Here is an 18237-nt window from a genome sequence, read left to right on the forward strand (position 1 = left end):
CACCATTTTACAGCAAGCTCTCACATCAAATTACTTCTAAATTAATAGTAGTGAGAAAGGTTCATAAAAACTACATTATGTATTATTTCCTATAAAATCATGCTGAAAAAACATCAGGGCACAGATCCATAACTACAGGAGTATCTTTATTAAGTCTGGCAAAACAAATTTAAAAGTAGTTTTAAAAATGTTACTCTTATGTAGTACAGCAACAGTAATGAATATGGAGAAATGACATGTACAGTATATACATAAACATGTCAGGGAAAAGCTGCACTATCATGCAGTCTGCAAAAGAAACAGACATTAATTCTACAATGAAAAATAAAAAGATTACAGAGTTGAAATATTGGGTACTTCAATCTCTTTTTTTCTTCCCTTTCAGGTGAAATTAACCTCTGTACACAAATAGTTTGTATTTGAAAATTTCCATTCAAATGGGTGAAAGTCTACTCACTACAGGTATTTAAACTAACACATTTTTTCTGGACAGCCAAAATACTGCATCTCACTTTTTACTGGTGATAACTTAAAATCTATACACAAGAAAACAAAATAACTGCACTTCAAATCACTCACTGTTTTTACCATACTTTTATAAGTGGAATCCATATAGCAGATACGTTGTCCCTGAACTTATTTAATCAAAATTTCATCCCCCCTACTTATCTAATTGAACCTTCATTGAATTTATTGTTTTATCTTTGTTCCATTGCTGTTTTTGTCACTACAGTGGAACCCCTATAAAGCAGCCACCTTCTGGAAATGAGATAAACTGGCCTGATTAGAGGGGTTCCACTGTACATAATTAGGGATTATGTAAACAAAAAAAGGGACTGTGACTGAATGACTGCTTTCAAGGGGTGACTGAATCTGAGGGGTGGCTGCTTAGAGGGGTTCCACTGTACTTATCAAAGGCATTTAATTGATTCAGCATGAAATAGCTATTTACACATCACAAGTGTAACATTTTTTCAAAATGTAATGTTAGAATAATTCAAAAACCAAAACAACAACACCCCTCTCTTAACCAGCAAATTGTGATGCATTAAAATAAACGAGAAAGAGAGAGATATTATATTATAATGTTCATAAAACAATTATATGGAAATGTGATTTAAAGATCATGACTACATACCATGCAAAAAAAAAGTTACTGCTGAATGAATATGAAATACAAGTGTTTGTTGTTTTTTTTATAAATATGGCAGTTTCTTACTTTTAATTTTGAGCATTACTGTATATTTACAAGTTTTCCAGAAACATGGATAAGTGCATGTTACTTATTGGCAAAAAAACAATTTCATGTTACATTGGGTGATAGCTCAGAAGTAAACAAACGTAAATTATTAAGTGATGGTGATAACGAAGAAAAATAAATGGTTGCTTCTATAACTGGACCAGGCACTTCTTCTGTTTCTATTTCTCACTGCTTCTACCAATAAACTGAACACAAGACTGAAAACCAAAGTGCATAAATGCTAAAGAGATCTGAAGTTTTGTTTCACTTACAATTGTCAATACATTTGTTTCAGAAAAATTAAAAGGCGAGGTTCTCAGTCCAGTCTGGTAATACCTGGTCCAGAAATGGTTAATTATATTATGTAACACAAATTTTGTTCCTGGATAGTGTGTTATTTCTTAATTATTTATGTTGTAAAAGTACAGAAAATGGCCAATATTCCCTTCAAACTTTGCTTTTGTGACCTGGATAATGAAATTTAGAAATTAATTTTTTTTTCTATGTAAAAACGGGCAAATTTGCACATTTTTATTTACATAAGGTCTGAATAAAACAACATATGAATCAAGATTTACATTTATTTATACTATATACCAAAATGTTTAGAAGTGAGTAGTTTTCGAGACTTGCAACTGTAATGTAAATCACTTTCATGTATCAGCCCCCACAGTCTCCCATCATGTTTTTGTTATACACACCAAGGTCACAAAAGCAAAGTTTGAAGAGAAAAAAAGGTTTTTTTTGTTCACTTTAGGCAGAAGCAATTGGGAAATAACACTTTTTTCCCAAAAACAAGAAAAAGTGAACATTTTGTTACATAGTGTTATGTAGTGAAAATGCAGTACCTGATTGAATTGCCTGAGTTGCAGGCATAAAATTCTGATTTACAACTGTCTGTATGAACAACTGACAATGAAAAGCAGTAATCACAGCAGCAGAAATAGCAGCAACAGAACATGTCAGTACATGGTAGTGTTTAACTAACAAATCACTAATCTTTTTTTATTTTGGAAATAAACTTTTCTATAAAACAGTGGATTTAGTCATAAAAACAACACACTAGGCTTGTAAATAACAACCTTGCAGACAAAACAACCTATAGAACATACTGTGTGTATGTTAATATGTATGATAGTTTAGAGATTTTCCACTTTCTGTAGCTCAAACTGTAATAATCCAAACTAACTTATTTTCAGAGGATGTGCTCTACTGAACCATTACTACACAGGCCAGATTTCATAAAGAAATACGCAAGATATAAAATACCTAATTTTGATTGCATTTTTCCTTTTTTTTCCCTCTTGACACCAAAAATATAGAAAGTTTAATTGACAGAAGAACATAACTTGTCTCCATTTTTTTTTCAACTTCAAAACACTGATAGGTTTGTTTGTTTTATAACCTACAAGTGAATATCAAATTTGGGCTAAACCAAGCCACATGTGCAAAGTTACTCAACAAAAACACTCAAATCTGATCAAAATTATGTGCACACACCTACACAAAGCCATGAGCTATCAGTGTGAAATGTTTACTTCAGCTTCATCTAAGACTAAATAAAAGTGGACTGTTTTTAGTTTTTGTCATTTGAATTCAAGATAGCTGACTGAAAAGTAAGACTAAGGTAAAAGTACATGCAGATACACAAGTATTAGCAATGCCAAGCAAACTAGATTATCTGATTCTAGCTCAAGTATTCAAAATACTCATACAAATAGATGATTATTATTCACTGTCAATTTTTAGGCATAAATTTTCTAAATTTTATGAAATTATCCTAATAAAGAGTAATTAGCATTATGTGATAATAGTTTAAGAGACAAGCATAGATAATGATGTTTGATATGACTGTACTTAGTACATACAGATCATAAAAAGAAACTGTTAATCTGTATTCCATGGCATTACTATTGGGTTGAGGAATAATTCGCGAGCATTTTTTCAAGTTAAAAAAATATATTCATAAATGAAACACTTTCGGAAAATATTTCATGTCATTTGGTAGATAATTTTTTGCTCTAATAGATGGTGTGTTTGATTTTCATATGTCTTTAATTTTTGCTTTCATTTTCAGCTCATTAAATGGAATGTCAAGTGGACAAAATCGAGCATTATTAACAATGCTATAACTGTAGCTACTAGTTCATCCAACAATTTTGATTTCTTTCCTTCAAGTCACACACTCAATCCTTTTTCGACCACACCTTTTTTCACACCTAAGGTGTTTCTGATTAGACTGTTACTTGTAATTCAGTTGTTTTTTCAATGTGAAAAAGGTGTTTCTGATTAGACTGTTACTTGTAATTCAGTTGTTTTTTCAATGTGAAGGTTCTTATGAACTGAATAAACACAGGAGCAAGCATTTACTTTCTAAAATTAAGTGTAAACTATATTTGCTTATGATTTATTGAGACATAGCAACTGTCCCCATTACACCTCATAATTAACATGACAGATAACAAGTCTGGATCAGCTAAAATAATTTCTTTCTCAAACTGTGTGTATTGAAAAGAAAAGAATAATATAAAAGTTTATTAAGATGAATATGGATTATTTAAGCTACAATAGATCAAAGATGAATACAATCATTAATAGCTACATGATTAATATATACTGACAAAACTAATACTATTCTTTCTCTCTGTCTGTCCGCATGTGTGCGTGCGTGCGTGTACGGTGTTGTAGGTCTTTTTTAGCATCCGGGTAGATTGTGGAGAGTGTGTTATGATTGGTTGGATTATCACTGTTTCTAATTGAAGGAAAAATTTCCTGTAGATTCAACCAGTGCTAGCCACAGGTTACTCACTTCTAATCCAGAATCTCTGTTTAGTGAATGTTTAACAGTAGTCCTTTGATTTTTCTTGTCTTCCAGAATTTGTCTGTGTCAATGATTCCAGTTTTCTCCCAGTTTATTCTGTGTCCAGTTGATGTGGTGTGCTCTGCAATGGCTGAATTTTGTGTTCTTACGAGTCTTGTACTATCTTTATGTCCTTTTATTCTTGTCACAAGTTTTCTTCCCGTTTCTCCTATGTATGTATCATTGCAGAAACATGGAATACAAAAGATGATGCTTTTGAGATTCTCTTTGGTAGGTCACTGTTTGTTTTTTACAAGAATGGACCTCAAGTATTGTAGGATTTCCACCAGACTTCTATGTTGAATTTCTTGGCTATGAATTTCAGTTTTTCATTAAAATGTTGCAGGTATGGTAGGTAACTAATGGTAGTGGTGATAGCTTTCTGATCTTTTCTTTCTGTCATGGTCTTCTTAAAGGAGTTTTTGATCATCAAAGAGGTGTAACCATTTTGTTTAAAACTCTCTACAATCTTTTGGCATTCTACTTCGATGGATGTCTTATCAAAAATGTTCTCTGCTCTCCATCAAAGAATATTTATGAAAATCTACAAGAATATGTAAATGGTACTGGGCACAGAAGGCAGTTATAGATATATATGGTAAGCAAAGTAATTGATTGATTGATTTAGTGTTTTATGGCACAAAGCAGCTAGGCTATCTGTGCCAAATGTCCTGTAAAAAGGTAAAAATAAATTAAATGTAGTAAAATACATAAAAGGACATTAATGAAGGTAAAACAAAGCATCATTGAAAAACATAAAAAGCATAAAACCAATGTTGACATCTAGTCTACAATGTTAAGAGAGAAAGCAGAGTAAGAGAAGTTGAAAAGAACTTCTGTAGCAGAATGGAAATGATCATAACCCACCAGGAAGACTAACAGGCAAGTACAAGAACCACCATCAGTCACCTGAAGTTGGTCTTTCCAGTCCTGGTTCCAGGTAATGTGTCATTATGGCCAGTACCAAAAGGTAAAGTAATAAAAGTGTTTAAAAACATGCAGCAAAACTGTAATAACAACTTGCCAGGACGACTAACAGGTAGTTCAAACAACAGCGTTAGTCACCTGAAGTTGGCCTTTCCAGTCCTGGTGTCAAGTTATTTAATGTTCTGTCCATTTTCCAATTTCAAATTGAACTAGAGTGATTGAGACTCTGAAAAGGGAACCACAATTAAAAAGGTGTAATGAACAAATATCCAATATTTAAATGAGATTAAAAAGATTAATGGCCATTAAAAAACTAAAACCTTTTTCAAGGTGGACAGTGTCACCATCACCAATAACACTGTCCAATGTTACGGACAAACCCTGGGACAAAACATGTTTAAAATAGTGCCGTCGTTGAAAGTCGTAACAATGGCAAGAACGTAAAATGTGGCTTACAGTGATTTGAGTGTTATACAAACTACATACTGGTGCAACAGTTCCACATAAAAGAAAACGATGAGTTAAAAAACTGTGACCAATGCGTAGTCTAGTTAGAACAACTTCCTCCTTCCGAACCTTAAGGAAGCTAGACGGCCAAAACCCAATATAGGGTTTTATTTGAAAAAGCTTGTTGTCGCATTGCTCACTCCAAGTGAACTGCCAGCTGGCACGGAGCCGAGCCTTGAATACAGGACCATAGTCCATGTACAGAATAGGCAGAGTGGCGATAGTGCCAGAGCAGATAGATTTAGCTGCTGTGTCTACAAGCTCGTTCCTGCAAATACCAATGTGGCCTGGTATCCAGAAAAACTGGATAGAGGTAGATGTTAATGAGAAATGGGCCAGTGGGTTTTGAAAATCATCAAGAACAGGGTGTCAGCCAACGTGAAGCGATTCCAGGGCAAGTAGAGAACTAAGCAAGTCAGTATAAATAGTGCAGTTGGAGTACTGCTCAGCTTCAATATGATCCAGGACAAGAGATATGATATACAGTTCAGCAGTGAACACAGAAGCTGTAGAGGGAATTCTGTGTGCAACCACCAAACCACAACAAACCATGGCAGAGCCCACAGAATTACCTGATTACCATCCGTATAAATTGGAATGGAATTATTGTTCGATAGATGTTCAGTAAATAAAAGACAGTACTTCCAATCTGCCTTTTTCAGATCACTTAAAGAAAGGTCACATTTGGGGGCTGTAATAAGCCATGGTGGGATCGGCTGACCAGTGGATTCTGCAAAGTTATCCAAGGACAGACCCAATTCATCCAATTACGCCTGGATGCAAAGGCGAAAAGAAGCAATGGCAAATCATCTGTTCTGAAAAAGTATGGCCCACTGAGGAAGGAAAACACATCCCTAGGTGGGATGCTTCGGTAAGGAATGAAGTTTTGAAGAATATAGTAAAGACAGTTGCAAACAGTGAAGGTGCAGAGAAGGTTCATGAGATTCTACCTATAAGCTTTGAACTGGGAAGGCATGGAAAGCCCCAGTGCAGAGTCGAAGCCCTCGATGATGAATGGGTTCCAGCATCTTTAAGGCTGAGGATCTGGCAGAGCCATAGACCATTGATCCATAGTCGAGTTTTGATGAAATAAGAGCACGATATACCTTTAACATAGAACATCGATTCACTCCCCAACTGGCAGTAGAGAGGACACGGAGGATGTTCAGTGCTCTTGTGCATTTGACCTATAGCTGCTTTAAATGTGGTTTAAAGGACAGCTTTTGGTCAAAGATAAGCCCCAAGAACTTGGTCTCAGGGACCACTGGCAACAAAACTTCACCGATACGGAGTTCAGGATCAGGGTGAATACCCCATTGGCAGCAAAAGTGCATGCAAATGGTTTTAGAAAGAGAATAATTAAAGCCATTCATCCTAGTCCACTTCAGTACTCGATTAATAGGAGTTTGTAGTTACCACTCAATATATATTATGTTCGATGACTGACACGAGATGGGAAAGTCATCAACATAGAACCCATTCGCAATTGTGAGAGGGAGTTGTTCAGTGATGGCATTTATCTTTATACTGAAAAGTGCGATGCTCAAAACACAGCCCTGAAGGACCCCAAGTTCCTGTACAAAAGAACAAGAAAGTGTCAAACCCACACCAACTTGGAATTTCCTGTCATTAAAAATTTTTTAATGAACATGGGTAAATGGCCATGGAACCATATATATGGAGGTCTTGCAAAATGCCATACCTCCATGCTGTGTCATAATAAGCCTTCTCAATGTTAAAGAATATTGATACAAGATGTTGGCATTTGAGAAAGGCTTCTCTGATTGATGTTTCAAGTCAAATTAGGTGGTCCATGGTGGAATGCTGTTGTCAGAACCCACACTGGGTGGGCGAAAGGAGGTTGTTTTGGAGGAACCAAAGAAGACGAGCATTTACCATCCTCTCTAAGGTCTTACAAAGACAGCTCGTCAAAGCAATTGGACGGTAGTTTGAAGGAATCTTGCAATCTTTCCCAGGCTTAGAGAAAGGCAAGATAATAGTCTGGCACCCGGCATCAGGAAAAACATTCTCCTGCAAGTTAAAAACAATTAGAAGAATATCAAGAGAAGCAGGAAAGAGATAGCACAGCATGTCATAGTGTACATCAACAGGTCCAACAGATGCACTGCCAGACCAATGAAGAGCCATTATAGGTCCACCAGTATAAAGGGACAATTATAGTCAAAGAGACAGTTCGAAAGGAAAGAGGAAAATGCTTGATGGCCAAAAAGGTGGAGGAACAAGCAGAAGTGCTAGATACCTGGCAAAAGCTTTCACCTAAAGTATCAGCGATGCTCTGGACATCAGCTACCTCTTAGCCATCAGAGAGTAAGATCGAGAGGGAGACAGAATTGTAGTGCTCACTGACCTTTCGAATCCTGTCCCATATGACCTTAGAACTGGTGGTAGAAGATATGCTAGTTGTGAAATTAATTCAAGATTCCTTCTGGCTTTGACATCTTACCCACCTAGCATGTGCATGGAAAGCAATGCAGTTCGAGAGTGTGGGATATCTACGGAAAGTATCCCAGGCCCGTTTTTTAGCTTTCCGTGCAAAGTGGCAAGCAGGATTCCACCACGGACGAGGATATCGTGGAAAACGTGTCTAGGTTTTAGAAATACACTGAACAGCTGCTTGTATAATACAGTCAGTTACCACTGCCACACAGTCATCTATTGATGGCTGATTCACGATGGCAGGATCAAGTTCTGTGAGAGCAGTGAAAGTGGACCAGTCCGCCTAATCCAGCTTCCACCAAGACATAAGGGGAGGGTGGCATCGACCAAGGCCAGTCTCTCTCAAAAATATAGGAAAAAGATCACTGCCTAATGGATTATTGTCAACCCTCCATGACAAATGGGAAAATAATGAAAGGGAGCAAACTGAGAGATCAATAGAGGTAAAGGACTGACTAGGTGCATGAAAATAAGTGGAAGAATGAGTATTGAAAAGAGAAAGATTGTGATCAGAGAGCATACGCTCTACAGAGCGACCCCTCCCATCAATAACAGCACTTCCCCAGAGGGGATGATGTCCATTAAAGTCCCTCAGGATTAAAAAGGGAGACAGCAACTGTTCAATGAGAACATCAAGGTCTGATTGATCATATGTCTCTCCAGGAGACAGTTAGAGAGAGCAAACAGTGATGGTATGACCCAAGGAAACACGGATGCCTACGACCTCCAAGGGTGTGTTGAGTGACAAAGACAGGGTGGGCACATGCTGATCAACCAATAGTGCCACCCCTCCATGTACTCGTCCATCACACAGCCTGTCATTTCTGTACAAAGAAAACTGCCAAAAGGTGATTGTATCAGCAGGTTTCAGAAATGTTTCCTGTAAGGAAAGACATACAAACAGGCAATTAGTTCCATTGTATCAAGGTGGTCATTTTTAATTACGTGTAAGCAAATTGGGTGGAGAACCCTTCTGTTTAGGATCACATCTTTTTTCCTTACTGTTGTTATTCAAGGGAGGTCTATCAACCTCCATGGATCCTGCCCTGAGTCAATTAGGCAGGTCTTTGCTTTTGGAAGGGGATTCCAGTGACTGAGGATGTGAATAAATGATTGTTTTATATCTTGGGGTGGGAGAAGAAGATGTATCCAAGGAAATGCACGTACCCGGAACCAAAGGATGTGGATCTTGGGATTTGTTGGAATGTATGTAAGGGACAGAGATGGGTGTAGAAGTCGATTCATCAACCTTTTTAACCATGGAGGTCAAAAGGCTTTTCATTTGTTTTGAAAACGATTCTCTTGGAGGCACAGAGAGATCTGTCTGCACTCCCACTGTAGTTGTGGAATGAAGTTTATAAGCATATGTCCGAGTAGGAGTGGTCGACAGCAATTTCCAAGCCTCAAGATAACTAATGTTATGAGTCGTTTTCAATTGCTGCACCTCTTTTTCCTCCAACCATTTTGGGCAAGAACGAAAGTAGGAAGGGTGAGAACCATTGCAGTTGACAATGTGGGTCTGTGTCACATTCATAGGCATCGTGTTCCTTGCCACCATAAGGAGCACGTCAGGGAACCACGACATGATGTCTTTGAGTGGCCGAACCTCTGACAATGGAAACATTGGAGAGGGTTTGGAATGTATGGCCATACCCTGCAAATTAGATAACCTGCCTTGATGGTGGCAGGTGCACGTGGTGATGTAAATGTCAAAATGAGGATATTTGTCAGCAGTGTAACTCCATCTTTAGGATTGAAGATGCACCTCACTGCAAAAATTCCTTGAGTGGAGAAACCAGCAAGAATCTCTGACTCGGGGGCATTCTTCAAATACCTCTCAACAATAACTCCTCGTGATGAATTCAAGGTAGCATGAGGGGTAAGCTCAATAGGTATATCCCCAATTGACTTTGAATTCAAGAGAATTTCACTGTGTTGGGATGTGTATGTTTCAACCAATATGTCTACAGATCGAAGCTTCTTTACTGACTTCACCAGCTAGACTTCAAGGTTAAATGTATACCACATTATATTTTTTGGCAGACAGTCTACTATTATTCTCAAATATACTGACAACAATGATAACTAACACAATAAATAGCAAAAAAAAATTTTGTTTAGTATCAAACAACTACAATAAGAATATTGATTTGCATTATGATGCTGTCATTTAATCTTGCAGTTGTGAAGATCATTCAAGCTCATATTTCTTGTTTTCTATTTAAAATATAGAAGGACTGCTATGGTGAAAACAAATGAAATAAGTTGTAACTTTTTAATAAGTAAAATTATGAATTGAATTTCCACAAGTTAAGATACATAATGGAGGCTTTTGAATGATGGAAAAAGTTAAGAAAATAAAACTGACAAATTGTATACATGGAAATGCATTTTCACACATAATACACACACACACACACACACACACACACATCTATATCATGGAAAGAATTCAAACAAAATTATTACCACTGAGAATGGGAAAAATACTGAAATACTGTGTTTTGCTAAATAACATTAAAATGCACACATACACAATATATATAGAATTTTCTTCTAAGAATAGATATATTCAAACTTTTCATGCAGTTATGACCAGAACACCTAAATTTGAGCACCAGATGATATGGTATACCTTAATGTTTTATTCATTGGATAAATAATCAGTCTAACAAATAACAATATGTTTTTAGAAGTGATCAGTATTTTATAAACATTTGATTTTAACAATAATGTAAGAAATTAATAGCAGTGTTTTTGAATGAAGATCAAATGAAAATGATAAATTGCTGTGGATACAGTATTTCCATTACTTACAAGCTATTCCGTGAACAATTACATTTTTTTACATTTAGACTATCTTACAAGATAACTAAATATAATAAACTTACATGGTAAAAAAACTCAGACAATGTCCAAGCTCTTTCATAAATTATACAACAGATACAAATATACAGTAAGATAATATCTATTTAAATACAAATGTATTACTTTTGTATTAAAATTAAAGTAATCTGTACACAGAAAAATTTTTCACAACACTGAGAATAATAAAGGTATTAAGGTTATTGGTATAGTGATAAACAATTTAAGATAAGTTGATGACACTGTACTGATGGCTGAAACAGAAGACTTGTAACATATTTTGAATAACTAACATAGGAAAGAGGGAATTAAAATGTATACTATGAAGACAAAGAGCATGTTGGTAAGTACATGATAAACCAGAAATTCAGAAAAAAGCATAAAAGATATATAACAAGTAGAGAAATTCATATACTTGGGGCCAGACCATAACAGATGATGGGAAATGTAAAGCTGAAACAGTGAAGAGAATATTTCTGATAAAAATATAGCTAAAAATTTGATAATCCCAGTTTCAATGGGATATCTTGGAATTCTAGGCAATATACAACTATAGATGGCATTCCAGGTTATAGTGCAAACTTTGTAAACCTCAGATTAATATAACTGCAATAGTAGAAGCATGCAATTTAATCACGTGAACCTATTAAAATCAGTTAAATAAGTATTCAAACCTTATAACAAAATCACTTCAAAAGACCATGCGAGTCACAGGACTGAATACAGAACCCAGAATAAGTTATACAAATAAGTTATTAATGTTTTAAAGTGCAAGATATTCACTTTCAAGCAAATCCTCTCCAAAAGGATTGAGATAATTAATGTAGTATGAAAAACACATCAAGCTGAAGTAAAACAAAATCTTTATGTAACATAAATATGAATACACATTAAAATGCATAGAAGTGTATTCTAATGGTGTCTTCCTTATGTATTTTGAAATGTACTGTGATAGCAATAACACTATGTAACAAAATTTTGACTTTTTCTTGTTCCAGGGCAGAAAGAGTTATTTCCTAATTGCTTATGCCTAAAGTGTATGGAAAAGACCTATTTTTCTCCTCAAACCTTGCTTTTGTAACCTGGGTAATGAAATTTTCAAATTTACCCATTTTCCAGAACATTCCAGGTAGATTCAGTGCTGAATAGAACTTTCTAGAATGTTGAAGAACTTACAAGAGTTTTCAAGTGCAAGTCGCAAGTCAGAGAAAGCATCACCAACATTTTTCAAGCTTCTTCACTCATCAAGATGGGCTCTGCTTCTGCCACAATTGTATCCAGTCTGTACGAGGCAACTGGAATTGCCAGTAACCCGAACAAATGGCACCTCTTCACTGATAGTTCATCCAGAAGCCTCAAAGCTGTGCTGCTCCATAACAGGAATAAGTACCCATCTCTTACCCTGGCTCTTTCGGTGCACCTCAAAGAGGAATACAACTGCATCAAAATCTTGCTAGAAGCCTTGAAGTATGATGAGTATGGCTGGGAAGTTATTGGATACTTCAAAATGGTGGCATTTCTGACGGGTCTGCAAGGAGGCTTCATCAGGTTTCCCTGTTATCATTGCCTTTGGGACAGCAGGGACACCAATGTCAAGTGTGAGGTACAAGTGGACCTCCAGAAGGTGTTCTTCTCACCATTGCACATAAAACTGGGTCTTATGAAACAATTTGTCACAGCTCTTGATAAAGAGTCTGCAGCTTTCAAGTACCTTCAAGACTTCTTCCCTAAGCTGTCTGAGGCAAAGGTCACAGCTGGTGTCTTTGTTCGACTACAAATAAAGAAGATCCAGGAGTGCACAGAATTCCTCAAGAAGCTCAATGGGAAGGGAAAAAAAAGCTTGGGGCAGCTTTGTCGCAGTGGTTCGGGGTTTCTTGGGCAATCACAATGCCAAAAATGTAGAACTGATTGAGGCTCTGGTGAAGAACTACAGCAAAATGGCTGCTGGATGTCTCTGAAAGTCCATATCCTTGACGTTTATCTTGATAAATTAAAGGAGAATATGGGAACATACTCAAAGGAGCAAGGCAAGCACTTCCACCAAGATATACTGGACTTTGAATGCCACTACCAAGGAGCGTATAACGAAAACATGAAGGGAGACTATATTTAGGGGCTTATACGTGAAAGTGATTTACATTTCAGTTGCAAATCTCGAAAAAATACTTACTTCTAAACATTTTTGTATAGCTTTCGTACAAATACATGTAAATACTGATTCATATGCTGCTTTATTCAGGCCTTATATAAACGAAAATGTGCAAATTTGCCCGTTTTTACATAGAAAATGGGTTCATTTTATTATCGAGGCCACAAAAGCAAAATTTGAAGGGAATAATGGCCATTTTCTGTACTTTTACAATATAAGCAATTAAGAAATAACACATACTATCCAGGATCAAAATTTGTATTATATAGAGTAATCAATCAGAACAACATAATAAAAAACACATTTTTTATGTACATACACAATATATGAGGTATAAACAATTACGTAAATACTGCAAATAACAGTGCAGTAACTACTGCTTATACTTAATTTTGTATCATCCTTAGTCTAGCCAGCATTAAGAATATTTATTTCAATATAAATCATGAATGATGTATCATCAGAGGATACATATGGTGGAAACAAATATAATCTTATGAATAGAAAGGTCATAGTATATATGTAAAAAACAGCTGGTACGAGAAAAGAAAGCACTATGTAGAGGAGCGAACAATGTTTCGACTTTCTTCTGACAATGACCAAAGAAAGACAATGACCAAATCCACATAACCAAGATAAACATGCAAGATTATGCAAATTACAATCTATTATTTCATTTTAAAAAATAATATCAATAAATTAAGATAGAAAATAATTCTATAACTTTTTGAAATTAGCTTTTCCTACAGAAAAAATAAATATATGTATCCATTAGTCTAAGAATAAATACATGTATTGCACCTTTCAGATTTTCACAAATCATAAGAAATAATCTAACAAATGATAGTTAAAAACATTCTAACCCAGAAATGTAAAAACTATTCATTAACACAAAATATGTAATTTGCACTGCATAAAATCAAAAATACATAATAAATGATCAAGTTCCATAATTTCAGAACATTATTGAAATCAGCAATTCTTTTAAAAAAATATTTATATCAAAATTTAAATAAAGAACATCAACAAAAGCTTCTCACTTATTTTAATGGTAGGGTATATTTACTATATATTAAAATGACTGTTTATGCAAAAATAATCTAGAGCACAGGAATGTGCATTAAAATCCACAAGGCACTTTTACATCTGTCTCACAATTTTATATTTTTAGCACTATAAAATACAAAAAATATTACTAGAATAAATTGGTTGCTGTTAACATTTTTAGATAGTTTTTAGCCATGACATAGTAGCTCACAGAAATGGTTCTGATTTTGGGTTTTGGTTTTTTCCATGTAAGAACGTTTAGCTCTTACCTTCATCTCTCAATCAATTTAAGACATAATTACAACTACAGCTATTGAGGATTCTGTCTTGTTCATTTTTAACTCTGAATTCATTATCAGTGCAGATATAATAAACCAAAAGTTGTTGTCTACCAACACATGAAACTTTACACATTAACTTTTATCTAAGAATGTGAAACCATCAAATAACATAATGTGGTCATACCACAAGGTTTCTAGCAATGATGGATTATAAGGCTGAGTAAAGTAGTTTCACTTGAAATACCAAAGGATGTAAAGTGTCTTGAGAAACTCCTTTTCAGTTTCATACATCATTTGGGAGAGCCACTGACCCTTATAATAATAAGCATGTTGCTAAAATTCTTAATTTGTTAGCTACTATTAGACTTGCACCCATGCATTTCATAATAATAATAAACAAACTTACCAATGCTTGAAAGATACATATTCAGGCTTATCGGGATCAGAAACCAATTTATTTTTATTACACAATATTAAAATGAAGGCAGGTCATGCAGATGTTTCACTAAGGCCTCTAATACTGGATCAACATTTTATGAACTCATGAGCTGCAGGGAAAACTATGTTGAAAAGTCCTGAACATTCCAATGAATATATTCCACAAAGCTAAAATGACATGAATATAACTAACTCTCTTGTGAAAAACTGGTCCCTGTGAAAATAAAGAAAAGCTCCTGAACACACTTCATGTGAAAAATGTCAATGGATAAATAATGGTATTTCTAGCATGTTTAGTTATATTCTACAGGGTAAAAAAAATAAACTAGATTCAACATGAAATCCAACATCACTATAATAAAAATTCACATAGAATATGATTATACATTGTAATCTTTTAACCCTTTAAACACTTTTCTGTGCTAGTCACTGTGTTACATTCAAAATTTATTACATACATTTACTACCAAGTTAAACGAATTAAAATTATAATGCACCCTACATTTCAAAGTTTTATGTTATCTAAAGGAAACTTGAAAACAAAAGCATTTTGTTTTCTAAAGTGTACTTAATAAAGATGTGAAGTTTTATTTTACACTTGTATTTGTTTATTATTTATTCTATGTAAAACATTTCCAGAATCTGCTGTTTACTGTGGCCATTAATACTCAATTTTTAACTGGTAAACCTAAATATCACAAAGGTTAATAATTGGTAGTTTGATATGATCTGTTATTACACACTTTGTTTTGAATGTACTTCTTTGTTCCATTTTACTCTTGAGTTACTCTAAGCTTTTCAGATCATAGCATCAGAGAGGCACTTTCTTGACAACGTAGAACTTAAGATGAATAAGAGAGTTGCAGTTGAGGTGAGAATGTGATTTAAAAGTGCAGTAAGGAATAAGAGAACCCTTCTTCTAGACAAAATACTTTAAGCCAATCATTTACAAATTTAGCAAAGTTTCTATAAAAATCATAATATCAGGGTTTTTTTTTAAATTACTCCATCATATTTTGGTCAATAAGAGTGGGATCTGGTACAAGGATACTTTTTTTTTAACCAATCTTATACACATGCATACAAAAATGTGTAATGTCCATTTCTGGTCATTTTAGGAGGATCAAAGGGTTAAATAAACCCATAATTTAAGGGATACAGGTTAATTACTAACCTTTGTTTCAACCAATTCATATGGAATTTGGTACTAAGATACACTTTGCAAATCATAAACAGAGATAATTTTGGAATTTTTGTCTCTCACTCAATTTTTTTCAGCACCAAAAGTACAATTTGGGTTTTCCTGAACTATTCATGTGTATATAAAACAACTTGCATGGAATTAGGCATAAAGACACCTTCATGCAGGTCTTAAGCAATGACAGAAAGTTTTTAATTTTTGTTTCTCATTACCAAAGAATGTCAACAAGTTTGGCCTCTAAATATAGTATACAGTTTTAATTTTTATACTGTTTAAGTTTTGATTTCTTAATTTTAAAAGGAAATGCTTAAACAAATTCTCAACCTGCAACTCTCAGAGATACAGTCATGTGAAATAATTAGGGCACCCTATGAAAACCTGTGTATTTTTGTAACAATTTTGGATAAATGGATATTTAATCTCAATTGTAAAAATACTGAGAGATTAAAGTAATATAACTAAACAATTAAAACTGAAGAAAAGACTTTTCAAGATCTTCTGTAAAATGTAATACTACAAAAATGCATATTCTAACTGAGGAAAAAGTTAGGGCACCCTCACATTTATACCCACTTAAAATGGCTTAAGTCACACACAGGTGTATCACACCAGGTTCATATGATTAGAAGATCGTTATTCAGCTTTGTGAATGAGGCTTGCCCTATATAAACCTCAGACATTTAGTTTGGTGTGCTCCTGACTGTTGAAGTCAGAGTGAGCACCATGGTGAGGGCAAAAGAGCTGTCTGAGGCCTTCAGAAAGAAAATTGTAGCAGCTTATGAGTCTGTGATGTCGAGAAACCCACTTGTTGAGAAATTTATATGCAAAAACGGCTCATTTTGGTTGAGAAAATATTTTACATAGAAGAGCAAACAACGTTTCGACCTTCTTCAGTCATCGTGAACCTGATGATGACCGAAGAAGGTCGAAACGTTGTTCACTCTTCTATGTAAAATATTTTCTCAACCCAAACGAGCCGTTTTTGCATATAAAAAAGCTTATGAGTCTGGTAAGGGATTTAAAAAGATTTCAAAAGAATTTTGAAATCATCCATTCCACTGTCCGGAAAATAGTAAACAAGTGGAGGGTTTTCAAAACAACTGCCAACATGCCCAGGTCTGGTCGTCCAAGCAAGTTCACCCGAAGAGAGACTACAAGATGCAAAAGAGGTCTCCAAACACCCTAACATGTTATCACAAGACCTACAGCAGGCTCTGGCTACTGTTGATGTGAAAGTGCATGCCTCTACAATCAGAAAGAGACTGCACAAGTGTAATATGCATGGGAGGTGTGCAAGGAGGAAACCTTTGCTCTCTAAGAGAAACATCAAGGCCAGACTGAAGTTTGCTAGAGAGAATGTAGAGAAAGACCAGGACTTCTGGAAAAATGTTCTTTGGACAGATGAGTCCAAACTGAATTATTTGGACACCAGAACAGAAAACATGTTTGGCATAAACCAAATACAGCATTCCAGGAAAAGAACTTCATACCAAATGTGAAGCATGAAGATGGAAGTGTCATGGTTTGGGGCTGCTTTGCTGCAGCAGAACCTGGACAGCTCACAATCATAGAATCCACCATGAATTCCACTGTGTATCAGAGGGTGCTTAAGGAACATCTGTAAAAAAATTAAAGCTGAAGCAGAACTGGACCCTACAACATGACAATGACCCAAAACATATCAGTAAATCCAACAAGGACTGGCTGAAAACTAAGAAGTGGAGAGTCCTGGAATGGCCGAGTCAAAGCCCAGATCTTATTCCTATTAAGATACTGTGGGGTGACTTGAAACGGGCTGTACGTGCAAGAAACCCCTCAAACATTTCACAGCTGACAGAATTCTGCATTGAGGAGTGGGGCAAACTTTCTTCAGACCGATGTTAGAAACTGGTAAATGGCTACAAAAAGCATCTCACTGCAGTTATTTCAGCCAAAAGGGGTAACACTAGCTATTAGGGGGTAGGGTGTCCTAACCTTTTCCTCAGTTAGAATATGCGTTTTTGTAGAATTACATTTACAGAAGATCTTGGTAGGTCTTTTCTGCAGTTTTAATTGTTTAGTTCGATTCTTATAATATCTCAGTATTGTTCAAATTGAGATTAAATATATATATATATCCAAAAATGTTACAAAAATACACATGACTGTACATAACTTTGTGGCACTGATTTCTTATTCACAAATTTATTCTCTTGCCTTACAGCTGTTTCAGACTGTTCAACTAATTAGAAACACATACTATACATATGTAAAAGTTAAAATATA

General features: G+C 35.2%; 1 protein-coding gene across 31 annotated transcripts in view; it reads right to left on the bottom strand.

Annotated features, from left to right (window-relative positions):
- Positions 1 to 18237, bottom strand: part of LOC143258705 (PR domain zinc finger protein 14-like) — a 75521-nt gene that overhangs the window by 42950 nt on the left and 14334 nt on the right. For 24 of the 31 annotated variants that reach the window (XR_013032477.1, XR_013032473.1, XR_013032475.1 and 21 more), the window contains one exon: positions 14740 to 14985. The exons of 5 other annotated variants lie outside the window; for them this stretch is intronic. Coding sequence is in view for 7 of the 26 variants with exons in the window: in XM_076518158.1 (XP_076374273.1) it covers positions 14740 to 14758 (19 nt within the window). In the remaining 19 variants the exon portion in view is untranslated. Of the gene's footprint in view, positions 1 to 3745; positions 4772 to 14739; positions 14986 to 18237 lie in introns of those variants that run through there. 2 more of the 31 variants (XR_013032479.1, XR_013032476.1) reach the window with 1 other exon arrangement.

Source organism: Tachypleus tridentatus, chromosome 8 (assembly GCF_004210375.1).
Source record: "Tachypleus tridentatus isolate NWPU-2018 chromosome 8, ASM421037v1, whole genome shotgun sequence".
NCBI lineage: Eukaryota > Metazoa > Arthropoda > Merostomata > Xiphosura > Limulidae > Tachypleus > Tachypleus tridentatus.